At 45.0% G+C, this 13726-nt stretch overlaps 1 protein-coding gene across 4 annotated transcripts in view; it reads left to right on the plus strand.

Annotated features, from left to right (window-relative positions):
• Positions 1 to 13726, plus strand: part of EOGT (EGF domain specific O-linked N-acetylglucosamine transferase) — a 67017-nt gene that overhangs the window by 48592 nt on the left and 4699 nt on the right. For 2 of the 4 annotated variants that reach the window (XM_075938561.2, XM_089781257.1), the window contains one exon: positions 10613 to 13509. In XM_075938561.2, coding sequence (XP_075794676.2) covers positions 10613 to 10669 — 57 coding nt within the window. In that variant the 3' untranslated portion in view covers positions 10670 to 13509. Of the gene's footprint in view, positions 1 to 10612; positions 13510 to 13726 lie in introns of those variants that run through there. The other 2 variants (XM_075938563.2, XR_012906444.2) reach the window with 2 other exon arrangements.

Here is a 13726-nt window from a genome sequence, read left to right on the forward strand (position 1 = left end):
CTGCATAGTGTAGACATGCCCTAGTAAAGGGCAGGTTGGAATACTCCTGATCATGACTCAATGTCAGTGTTTAGGACTCTGTCTGAGACCTGAAGCCACCCCCTAAAAGATGGAATCACTCAGACCTGGATGTGGCCAATGAGTTTTTCTGTACATTGGAGTTTACTAAAGTTCTAGCCATTCCCTGAAACCGTAGTCAGCTGTGGGGAGAATTTATTCCCCAGCCTCTCTGTGGTAGCGCAAATGACAGGCTGAAGATGTAATGACACTTCTTGTAGTATAAATTATTTACCAAACAATAGATAGGAAGAATGCCATCTACTGCAGTGTGCTTACCGGATCTATTGCAAATACTTTTGTAGTCCTGCAAGATGATTTTTAATGAAATTTCTCCCCCCAAGTATTTCTTGAAATATTTCTCAAGAATACGTGGCTTGCCAGGAAACCAATTCCTATCATTTGCTTACATGTAGCTGGATAGGACAATGAGTGCTTGTTTATAGGCATTGTCATTTTGGGTATGTCTACATTACAGAATTTTGTCGGAAAAACGGCTGTTCTTCCAACAAAATCTGAGTAACGTCCACACTGCAATCGTGTTCTTTCAAAAGTAAATTGAAAGAACAGAGGGGTTTTTCTGGCGTTGGTAATCCTCTTTCTATGAGGAAGAAGCCTTTTTCCGAAAGAGCTCTTTTGGAAAAAGGCGTGTGGGGAAGAGGGAATTCTTTCACAAGAAGAGGAAAGAGGACAAAGCACAGGTGCTTTGGTGGCAGTTCCACCCATAGTAATCACAGCTTACATGCAAGATGGTGTCCATTCAGTGTGGACGCTATCTGTCAAAAAGCAGATTGCTTTTTCGATGCACTTTTGCAGTATGGACACTTTCTTTCGGAAGAAGTTTTTCAGAAGATCTCTTCCAGAAAAGCTTCTTCCGAAAGAAGCCTGCAGTCTAGACATAGCCTTTGAAAGAGGCTTGTATAGTTTTTTTTAATAGAACTGCCATAGATTTTGTTCTACGTGACTTTTTTTGAGGGTGGGGGACCCCATGTATTAAGTTTCAATGTCTTCTGGCATGTGCTGTTAGAGAAGTTCATCCGTTAGTACTCAAAAGGCACAAGGAAGAGAAAATCTTTGATGTTAATTTGTAATAGATACAGTGCAAACTCTCCCCACTTTGCTGACATTATACTGTATCAGTTAGTGAATTTAGACTAAGGGGATTATAAAGGAATTTCTACCCTTGGTTTTCCTGGAGTAATCTTCTTTATGCAAGGGTCAAAATGGATAGGGATTAACAAAGCAATTAAGAATCAGATACAACAGGCCATTCTATGACCTATAGTTTGTAGAATCCATTAAAGAGGAGTAAATCTAGATGGAAAAGGAAGGCCCTTCACCACTTTAAATTGAACATAGTCACTAGCACACAAAACAGATGGTTCTGGGCTTCAGTATTTAGTTGACAATCAGGGACTTGGTCCTACTCGCATTGAAGTCAATGCAGAGACACTTCAGGATCTCGTATTCATGTGTTGATGATAAAAAAAAAACCCTCAAAATTAAGACAACTTAAACTTTGATTTTTTTTTAATATGCCTCCCCCTGTCCCCAGTGCAGGTCAGTTGAGTATACACATCTTTCTGGTGCGAGCTTTACTTCTTTACCTACAGAGCATGATGTGCGGCCCCTCAGTTCTAATTTTGCTTAGTGTGTCCCATAAACAAAAGGGCTGTCAGGACGTCATTCGCAGAAAGTTTGGTGCTCTGGATGATGCTGAGTAGTCATGCCTGTGAGGAAAGACTTGAAATATTTTTCAGGCTGTAAGGTTTGCTGTGAAAACAGGGCGTGGAATGTTTGTCCTGGGAAATATGTATTTAGCGTGTATTTGTATCGCAGTGTAGAGGAGAAGCCCCCATCAGGCTCTGGGACACCTCTTGATCTTAGCGCATGTCTTCACTCGCTGCACCAGTGATTGATATTCTGGTGTTCAATTTAGCGGGTCTAGTATAGACCCGTAAATCGAATGCTGAGCGCAGCTCCGGACAGCATCTGTACTCCTCACAGTTGCGAGGAGTAAGTGATGCTGATGAGTGTTTGCTCCCATCGGCCTCCCACAGTGGGGATGGCACCAAGCTCAGCTCAAGTTAAGCTGACCTTCCAAGCCGACCTTCCAAGTCTAGTGTAGACCTGGCCTTAGTGAATTTGCCTAATTACCCCCCCTCCCCCAACTATTCTTAGTTCCTGCAGGGCTGTGTTCCCTCCTTCCCCATGGAATTACAGACAGCCCATGGTCCACATTCATACATAAATAATTGCAATTGTAATACAATGATTTCATAAAATACTTAATTTAGGAAAGGTTCATTTAATTCATGATGGTTAGACCTGGAAATCTGTGCCCAGAGCCTAAATCAATTCCCTATGTAAACAAACTTCCTCCAAGAATTGTGAGCTTCCCCAATCTGAATTTGAACTAAATTACAGCTGAGGTGCCACACATCATGCTTCATACATTTAAAAAATGTGAAACTGACATTGGAGAGAGACATCTGCTGCAATCTGCAGATTGCCTTTTGTCAGGCATTGGCTCAGCTGCGGGAGAGGGTGAATCTCACCCAGCATGTAGAGTGCTGTCGGTCATCCAAACAGATCAGCATGATGAGTCCAGAGAACTGAATTCTAGTTTTTCTGCACTGGCTGCATCGATGTTCCTAAAATGTTAACAAACAGCAGCAATCCAGAGTACGCATAGAAGAGACACAAATTGTAATGGCTTTTGATTAGGCCCACTCTGAGGTGCTTATGCGCTAGAGGGGTTCCGGTTCTAGGAAGCTGGTATTAACAGTGATACGCACACAAATGATCACATAAAGAAAGCATCTGTTGATAGCCTGTACTAAAGGCATTGCGACTTGGGTTAATTAAAAGATAATGTCAAAGCAATTGAACAGTGTCACTAGGTGACTGTCTCCAGCACTAAGATAAATACTAAGGGGATTTGTAGAAAATAAATGTGGCACTGGTAGAATACTATTTTGAAGTAGCAGGAGCTTGCTCTGTCACACTGTTACGTGTCATTAGTGATATTAATATGCCGTATGACGTGCAACATATCTAACAAGAAAGAGTGAATGTAGCCCTTTTATGAAACTGGCAGGTTACTCTACCTTTAAGTGGAGAAACGGGCTCAGAAAAGCACCGTGCTTTTTGGTTTTCAGAGCAAGTAAATTTCTGAGGAATATGGACATTTTTCACACCTAGGTGTTCACTGTGCCCTTTAAATGCCATCAGGTGTTCGGTGCTAAAGTTTTATGCCCAAAAGAAAGTAGTTGGATTTCCCCAGAAAATAAAGCTTTTCTCATTATTTTTCACTAGACCTGATACTTAGAATATAAAACACAACATTTCCATAAGGGGGAACTGACACGTACCTTATAATTTACAAACATATCCTATATAGTACACAAGAGACCTTTCCTCTGTGTCCAGTTAAGTGTAGTGATGGCCAAAAAAAAAAAAAAGTAAATAAAACTCTGGAACACAAGTACCACAATGGAATGAAATTTTGTATGAAACTTCCTGAAACTGCTGACTAAAAATTTCAGTGAATAGAGTGCCTCAAAGAGATGATATCTGAGCAGCTGATCAATGGTCTCCTTATCTTATGCAGCTTCGGAGCTAGTTCTTGGGGTCCTTCCTCTTCCTAATGGAAGTATAACTCTGCAAGGAAGAGGTTAGCTCCATATGCACAAGGCTAAGAGGTTATATACACACATGTGCATGCAGACATATTCAGCTAAAGATAGAGAGCCAAATTACTGCCTTTAATCTGGAATGAATTTGGCTCGGTGTGGAAATAAAGAGAATTTTGGGGGGAAGTATTTGATTCTCTTAAAGTTAACAGAACGAGGCATTCTTGAAACCCAAGGCAATCACTCTTTTATGAATCCGAGGAACAGAGGTGCATTGTATTCTGCAGAGAGGACGTAGCATCTCTAGTCTCGGAGAGGGCCTACCTTGCAATAAAACACCCCCAGCTGACCTGGGACAACTGACTTGCACTTGCAGGGCTCAGTGTCCGGGGCTGTGAAACTGCAGCATAGATATTCTGGCTTGGGCTGAAGCCAGAGCTCTGTGACGCACAATGGGAGAGGGCTCCAGTCCCCAGCCCAAAATGTCTATACTACATTTTGATAACCCTACAGCCTAAGCCCCCTGTGAGCCTGAGTCAGCTGAGGCAGGCCAGCTGGGGGTGTTTTATTGTAGAGGCATCATCCCCTAAGATTTGTAGCTGCCAAGTTGCATTGGTGTGTGTTTGTGGGTCTCCAAGCAAGTGGACTGTGGATAGGGTTGTCAGGTGTCCGGTTTTGAACTGGACAGTCCAGTATTTGAGCTTTCTGTCTGGGAAACGAATTGAGAAAATACCAGACATATAAATGTCCGGTATTTTCTAATTAAGTTAGTTTTATTATTATCAGGAGTATCCGTACGTAGTTGCGTACTGCCTGGCTGGTAGACATGCTCACGCTGCATGAACATGTCTGCCAGCCAGGCAGTATGCAGCTACGCAGTGGGGAGGAAGGGTCGGGGCGGGATGGAATCCCCGGGGGCCGGACTCGCCCGTGCACCCCACTGGGACTGTGTGCAGGACGGGCAGCACCCCGGATCCGCATGCGCCCGGGTCAGCCCCGCTCCCCTCTGGCCAGTTACCCCCCGACCGGCCCCGCTCCCGGCTGGTCCCCCACCCCGCCCCCGTTCTGAGATCACGTGTGTCTGGTATTTTTTCGAAACCCATCTGGTAACCCTAACTGTGGAGAGAACAGCTGTGTCACAGGCCCTGCTGACAGCACCAAAGATGGCCGCCCCCCTGACAGAGCGGGGCCCAACGCTGAGAGGGTCTAAGCCTGCATCGCTATCATTGGATCTTTCAGTGCACCTTTTAAAACAGCAGGGCTCCTGGCTCTTCTTGTCCTGAGACAGGACAGGGCATTGGAGGGTGACTGTCATTACCGGGTTTGTTTATTCCTGGCGGTAGGACAATGTAACCCTTTGGGTTCCCTCTCGTCCAGGGCTCGCTGCATTTCAGAAGGGCCAGCTCAGACGAAAGGCTAGCAAGCACAACTGCTTTACAAAGAGATTGCTCCATGCTGAGAGGGACTGTCCAGGGCTGCGGTGGAATCGTTGATGCCTAGGGAGCTTGTATTTAACCAACTCTCCTCAGTCAAACCCCATAGCGCACAGTCACAGCACCTGCAGGCCCTGGTCTTACCTTTCCAGATGAAGGACCTCTGGAACCACACGTGCACATCCAGGGTTACAGGAGGAGCTGTCTGGTCACAGCACTAATGTCAGAGTGGCCGCCCCCAAAGCACTGCCTATCCTGCACACTCGGCCAGCGCCGTGCCAGGAGAGAGCAATCCTGCTCTCGTGACTCCCGGTTGCGAGGCGAATTTGCACCCACCGAGAGCAGGGTCTAGAACTTTCACTCCCTCAGCGGGTCCCTATCCAGATCCCCTCACCGCCTCTGTGTGAGCGCCACGTGAGGTGAACGTGACACGGTGGCGGGAGGCTACCGTCCTGACAGTGCCTTGTCAGTGAACTTTGGATCAGGCCAGCAGAGTAGCAGCAACAGCCCGCTCAACTAGGCGCAGCCGCACCTTGGGCTGATGCTACGCCAGCCTGAGCAGGCAACCCAGAGAAGGATTTTGATGGATAAGAGAAGAAAGAGGTTGAATTGCTATCTGGCTGCTTGTGCTCAGAAAGATCTGGAGAGTTTCCCACAGCACAGGGTCTGTAACAGTGCAGTACCCAAACGAGGAGGCATACGGATCATGCTACCTATAAATCGAGACACAGCAGGTTGTTGAGAAGGGCTATTACTACAAGAGCAGTGACTGGGGCTTTTCTGTCATTTCCATGGCACCTCCGATTTAGGAGTAACCTGTTGTTCCAATAACAAGGTGACCGGCGTGGGTTGGAATTTCAGAAATGACTAGTGACTGGGCTTCTGCATAGGGCAAGGGCAAATTTAATGGGGGTTTCTTGGCATAAATTTACCCTTTAAAACAAACATAATTACTCAGTCTCGTAGACAATAGGAAGTTATATTGACCTGTATCAGCCTGGAAGGACTGTGCATTTAAGCTTCCAGTAAAAGTTCTCTATTTCTCTGCTAAACTGTTTGTTACACAGAATCCTCCTATTTGCAACAGCTGTGATAAATGTCTGTGTTTTAATGAGTGGATCTCCTAATCATTCTCTTCAGTGATTAATGTCTTGTTGGGCCCTTTCATATTTTACAACGTGCTCTTTTCATGCTTTTAAGACCGATAGCTGCAGCTGAAGATTTTTTAAAGAGCCTATTCCTTTAAAAGGTGGTTTAAAAAACAGTTGGCATTGAGGTGCGTGATGAATTTTTAATAGTTAAAAACCTAGCCAGAGAGCAAAGAAATGATTTAATGGGCTAAATAAATCTCTTTGTGGGGTTTACTGTGCCAAAATGGACAGCAACGGCTTTAAAAATCTTTCCACAAATGCTTAGATCTATACACCAGTACACTCTGTATATGGTGTATCCATAGCAAGTAATGGTTTAGTGTATCTTTTTAGGAAGTGAAGGAAGGTACTAAAAGAATTTCCTCTGCTAGGACTTTGCATAATAACTATTAGGTTTGGAGCAGATAGTTTAGATCTTCCGGGGAATGGTCACTGTGATGGTTCTCAGGCTGAGGCCTGTGGATCACTAACGGGACCGCATACCCCTTTTCGGGAAACCATGGAAACCGAAAATATTAGGAGGGGAAGTGAGGTCCACTAGGACACCTTCCGTGTACAGAGAGATCCAGAGGATTTAACGCTGGAGCGCTCTGCTTGAGACCAAGTTGATACAAACCTGCAGTTACTTTTTTATAACAAATTTCCAGATTAAAATTGATGCTTTTCTGCTATGTTTCTACTTAAAACCAAGAACAAACAAAAAAAACCCTCTCTTGTTGTCTGTGATGTCAGCTCATGACAAAAGGTAGAGAATTCCTCCAGAAGGAGTTAATTGAGATGAAATTATTATGTAACTGATTAACATACTAGCTTAAAATGAACAATAATAATAACTAGTTTTTAAATTAACCAGATGTATTGGGCTGCATGTAACGTATGACTTTGTGTTTTTCCTGTCCATGAGAACCCTCATTTCTGATTTTGTGTCAACACATTTCTTCATGTTCAGAGAATACCGTATGACTATCTAAGACTCTATATCTGCTTCACTTTTCCTGAGTAGTATTAACTCTTGTTACTAACTGTGATTAATTCAGATGCCTCAATTATAGGGCCATTGTAAATTAATATATAAACCAGTATAATGAAAGTCAATAGGAATTGTGCTCCTAAATTACTTAGTCGCTTTTGCAAACTCCACTGGTATGTAAAATAAAGGTAAATATGAATTATTAGTGTGTGGTGGGGAGAGAACGAGAGGGAGAGAGTTTTCATGTAAGCAGTGGGGGCTTGAGCCGGTTCTATGTGAGATGGACCCCAAGATATTGAACCCAGCCCTGGTTACTGCCAGGCCTACCCGGCAGAAGGGTTACATTCAAAAGGAACTAACTTTTGGGGACCTTAGTTTTTGAACATCCAATCTGACACACTTTAAAGGGTGATGATTTTCAGAGGGCAGGTGCTCAGCCGTTTTTGAAAATCAGGCCCTTTAAAGTATCTCAGATTGGATATCTAAATATAGAGGTCACTGGTCACTTTTGAAAATACAAGCCATAAAAGTGTATGTGTGTAAGTATATGTAATCTATTAAGGGGGGGGAGGGGCATGAGGCCGCCTTAGCGGTAGGAGCCATTATGTGTTATTCCTGTAATATAAATAATCACTTTGGGGGTCAACTCGGACCAGAAACAGGTTCTGCACCAACTGCCCCGTAACCCTGGCTGCCTCCATGCTGTGCAGCTTTGCCTTGGAGCCTTGAGACCAGCAGCACAATGGCCCTATGCCGGGTTATGCCAGAGAAGAGCAACAAGAATGATGAAAGGTCTAGAGAACATGACCTATGAGGGAAGGCTGAAGGAATTGGGTTTGTTTAGTTTAGAAAAGAGAAGACTGAGGGGGGACATGATAGCTGTTTTCAGGTATCTATAAGGGTGTCATAAGGAGGAGGGAGAAAACTTGTTCATCTTGGCCTCTGAAGATAGAACAAGAAACAATGGGCTTAAACTGCAGCAATGGGCTTAACTGGGAGGTTTAGGTTGGACATTAGGAAAAAGGTCCTGACTGTCAGGGTGGTCAAACACTGGAATAAATTGCCCAGGGAGGTTGTGGAATCCCCATCTCTGGAGATATTTAAGAGCAGGTTAGATAAATGTCTATCAGGGATGGTCTAGACAGTATTTGGTCCTGCCATGAGGGCAGGGGACTGGACTCGATGACCCCTCGAGGTCCCTTCCAGTCCTAGTATTCTATGATTCCCTCATCTGGGTGAGTCCTTGCAGGGAGACACCAACAGCCCCGAGTCTCCTCCAGACTATCTCCCCTGTGCTGTCCAGTCCCTCTCACTGGCACACTTGTGCAGCCTTACCCAGTTCACCGCTCCTTTAAAGAGACAGGACGCAGTAGCTGCCTGTTAGACCATGTCTATGGTAGGAGAGTTTTTCAAGTTTACTAAGTTCGACTTCTGGGCACCCGATTTTACAAATTGGAAGTTCCGTGCCCTCACTATGGGGAAGAATCAAATGTCGTCTGAGGCGGATTCTATTAACGTGGATGCGCTACCTCAGGAAGCACTCTGCAGAGCTGTGGGAGGCCTCCTGAAGGCCAATTAGTTCATATTAGTGGCACCGGAGCATCCACAGGAACGTTATTTTGTACTTACAAGTTTGGGAATAGCATTATTCCTGGTGAAAAGCAGGAGTATAGAGTTGGAATTCCACACCCCCTTATTCCGGAATCACAGGCGTGATAGTATGGACGCATCGCTTCCAAAATCAACCTTGGGGGCTTATTTCAGACAAAGGTCCTAGTGTAGACCAGGCCTTAGTGAGGCTGCGGACTTCACTCCTTCGCTTTGAAACACAGCCCTGAGATGGTTGTGCAATAAAACGAGAGGAAGAGCATTAACACGCAGCAGCGGTTGAAGTGCTGCCAAGAGAAGGAGGGAGATAGAAATGGTTGCAAACAGAAGGAAAATTACATATTAAAGACCAAAACCTACTTTAACAAACTAGAGGCTTTTGTTCAAAGAGTTATTTTCTCACCACAACCGTTCTTCCAGCGTAGCTGGCCAGTCCTTAACCAGGAGCCAACACCGAGCCCAAAGTGTGTGGTTTCCTCCTCTCCTCAGGTGCTGGCTGACTAAAAGGTCTTTTGGCTCCCCTTATATTGCTTGAAATCCATTATCTCTGCCTCAAGCCACCAGGAAGACATCCTCAGGGGTTGCAGACTCTGTCCCTGGAATTTATACTGAATTTTTGGCTTCTCATCCCCACAAAGGGGAAAGTAAGTCGGTATGTCCCAGTGCAGCACACTGCTAAGGGACTGGATGGTTATGGGTGAGGCCCGGATGCTGCCGGCACCCTGGACAGTGTGACTCAGGCCCGGTGCTCAGGTGGCGCAGTCCCTGCCGTGCCAGTCAGCCCCAATACTTGGGCATCCTGGCAGTGAAGTCCTGTCACCCCGACCAGGCTGAGGATCCAGCAGCCAGGCAGCATGGTGGCTGCATTCCTAGCCCTGAGCCTCCCCAATCCCTTCTCAGAGACCTCCCCATAATCTCCTACCCTGACTCCTGCACCCTCATGTTCCCCATCCCTGCCCTGAGCTCCCTGCACTTCATCTCACACTTCAATCTCTTATAGCTACTGTGCTATCACAACCACCCCAACCCCCCACCCTGCTCCCTCCCCAAGGGGGGGATTGTGAGAGGACAGTACCTGTAAGAAATTTAAATTACTTTCACCCCTGCAGCCCTCTCCTGACTGGTATGTAGATTGGGCTCCTGTTGTTTTGGTGCCACTGCTTTAATGTGCATTGCCTTCTCTCCTCTCTGACGGGAAACTTGTTTCTCCCTTTGGTCCCACACTGCCAGGCCTCTGAGCCAAAGTGACACAGCACAGAGGTCTTCATGGGTACAGGGCAGGTAGTGACAGAACACCTTACAGGTCTGGGTTGACCCCACAACGTTACGGGTCCCTAAAACCAAACCAATATCCCGGCTATCAGAGAAGAAACACCAAGCAGCAACTAACTAAATTGATCAAACTTTTCCCACATGCTGCCCCCAGTCATCCCCCAGATAACAAACCTGAAGAATTCGGGGTCCTGCTCATGGACCACTCTCTGCCCATCACTGCGGTGTCCATGTTATGTAAATCTAGACAAATATAACACACCACAGCTGCATACTCTGGTTTATGCGGAAAACATAATCTCAGCCCTCAATAAAATAGGTCCACTCTTGTTGACCTTAATTGCCACAGAACGTAGATTAACAGATGGTCCCCTGGATAGACTGCTGCATATTATTTCATTTGGAGTTTCTATAAATACCCCTAGTTAATTCATGCAAATTTCTTCGCTGCTTTTAACTTCTTCTAACTTGTCAATATCTTTCTAGCAATCAGGTGTCCAGAATTTAATGCACCAGGACTGGATGAAGGCATCTGCACTCTAGGACTTTGCCTTGGGCCTCAGCTATTGCAGTCATGTGAGTACATCACAATCTCAGCTCTCACTGAAGAAATAAAAAGTAATTCTCTCACCCCCGTGACTGAAAAGAAAGGCTTAAGAATGTGACCACCATGCAAATGGAAGCTAGGGTGTTTGCCTGACTCTGCAGACATCCTGGACCAATGGCTATGAGAAGTGTGAACTGTACCATGCATCTGAGTGGGGTTTTAAATCCAGGACCCCACCAACCTCACCCCAGCGAAGGATTCTGCATGATGGGGAGAACACTGCAGCAGGCCAACTCACCTTTCCAAATATACCCTGGCTGCTGAGTAAAATTACAGAGCACCCTCTATGTGTGTGTTGTGGTGGGGATGTTGCAACTGTGGGGGGGAAAGGGAATGACCCCACACTGCTGCTCTTGTTTCAGTGATAGAGAGTGAGCCCTGTTAGCCCCGTTCCTAGGAAACGCATGTTCACAGACAGGAAGTGGAGTCACGTGTGCAGTCAAAGGGTTCCCGGATTCTGGTGTGTGTATAGCCCTGGATTGCCAGCTCTGGGCTGCAGCCATATTCCGCAGAAACCTCCTGGCTCTGTATTGGCCTGTTCTGTTCAGTATCCTAGTGGCAACTGGTGTCTAACTTGATGTCCACTGTCACCTTCAAACCTCATCCAGTGGCACCATTCTCCAGGTCTGTCCCTCTCTGTTTCCGATGATAGCTCCCATGTGTGGATTAACTTCCGCTCCTGGCTACATCTCACCTTATTTCCATGATAGTCAGATTTCAGGGCGGTCTTCTGTGCTGCTGCTCTTTGTTCCTTGCATTTGTCTTTTTCAGAGGAGTTGCCGTCTATTGCACCGTAACGAGAAAAGCATAATTGGGATTCCGGAGACTTCTGCCCTGCGGGAAGATTCCTGCACTTCCTCTGATGGCTACTGCTGCTTTGTACCCATGTCACCTAACCCACTTACCTGTCACTGGGGTTGAGACCTGCAGCAGCAAGGTTCCAGTTCAACAAGGTACTTAGATGTATCTCTAATCCTGATCATAGGAGCAGTTCCATTCAAGTCAACTCACATGCTTATATAACTCGCTGAATTGGCACCTAGCCTATAATTATGAGCTTCCACTGATGATGCCTAGCTTATAATTATGAGCTGATGGAGAAGCTCCGTTAGTTGGCAGATGTAGTAGGCTCTTATCTAGATGTAGTAGGCTCTTATCAAAACTAGGACAAAGACTCACAATCCCTTGTGTTAGAAATGTAGCTGTGTTAGTCTGGTGTAGCTGAAACAAAAAACAGGACTATGTAGCACTTTAAAGACTAACAAGATGGTTTATTAGGTGATGAGCTTTCATGGGCCAGACCCACCTAATAAACCATCTTGTTAGTCTTTAAAGTGCTACATAGTCCTGTTTTTTGTTTCAATCCCTTGTATGGCATTCCTAGATTCCAAAGCCAGAAGGGACAAATATGATCATCTATCTGCTCTTCTGTATAACATGGGGCACAGAACTGCCCCCCCCCCATAATTTTTAGAACTCATCTTTTATAAACAAATATCTGCTCCTGATATAAAAATTGTCAGTGATGGAAACTCCACCACAAACCTTGGCAAGTTGTTCTAATGGTCAATTACTCTCACTGTTAAAAATGTGCACCTTATTTCCTGTCTCAGTTTGTCTACCTTCAGCTTCTAGTCACTGGCCCATGCTAGATCTTTCTCTGCTAGACTAAAGAACTTAAATATGTGTTCCCCATGTAGAGACCTGTAGACTGTTATCAAATCACTGCTGGACTTTCTCTTTGCTAAGGTAAACTGAGTAAACTCTTTGAGTCTATCATCTGAGGCTTGTTTTCTAATCTTTGACTCATTTTCTGAACGCTCTCCAATTTATCATCATCCTTCCTGAAGTGTGGATGCCAGAACTGGGCACAGTATTCTAGCATCATTCACACCAATGCCAAATAGAGAGATAAAATTATCTCTCTATTCCCACTCAAGATTCCCTGTTTATTCATCCTAGGATCTCATTAGCTCTTTTGGTCACAGGGTCATATTGGGAGCTGATGAGTCTCCTGACCAGCCAACATAAGAATCTCCATCCCTAGAGGTTTTCAAGTCCTGGCTTGACAAAGCCCTGGCTGGGGTGATTTAGTTGGGGTTGGTCCTGCTTTTAGCAGGGTTTGGATTCAATGACTCCCAAGTCCCTTCCAACCTTAGGATTCTATGACTCTGAAAAATATTTGGAAGCATAGATTTAGCTTCTATGTCATTTAGGAATCATGTTTGGCTCTGTTACCCAATAGTCCAGTAGCAGATTCTTTGTGACATTCCATGCCTTGGGTTTCTTTCCTGGAGGATTTTTTCCATTTCCCCTCATTGTTCTTGAAGCAAACACATCCATCAGTACACGATATTTTATCATCACAATTATGTTAAGTCCAGGGAGTCATGAAGTCCAGTTCTCCCCTATTAATCCACTAGATCCAGAAAGGGGAACATACTTAGTTAAAGCATTTGATAAACAGATTTGGCTGGATATTTGACTATGAGGGAGTTTCAGGGTTACTTGTACTGGGGTAGTGCAATTAAATAGCTGGGGCTTATTGTGCTAGGCACTTGTGTGTGTGTGTTATCAGATACATAATAAAGACATGCAGAGTGATCATTTTGGAAGCACTGTGTAGCCTTTCACTGGGCTATATAACTTTCAGTCTCAGAAGCACATATTTAAAGACTGAGGTTCGGATTCTTCTCTGAGTTACTCTGAAATGAATTCAAACAAACTGTATTCGGGTTGATCTGGGGGTAACAGAGCAATCGTTAGCCCCTGGTCACTGTCATTATGCCTCCTCCCTGATTGTTTCTAATCTTACTTAAAGTAAGCAGCTTTAAGCATTCAGTTTGGACAGGACCAAAACTGGTATGTGTGTGCTTGTGCGGGGGAGAGGGGAGGGAACAAACACCACAGACATGAGAATCCTATAATCTTTGGTTTAGTAGTAATGAAATTGACCCGAATGATGAGGAAACAGATGGATTCTGATTAATTTC

This window comes from Pelodiscus sinensis, chromosome 11, assembly GCF_052426305.1.
Source record: "Pelodiscus sinensis isolate ZL-2025 chromosome 11, ASM5242630v1, whole genome shotgun sequence".
Lineage (NCBI taxonomy): Eukaryota > Metazoa > Chordata > Testudines > Trionychidae > Pelodiscus > Pelodiscus sinensis.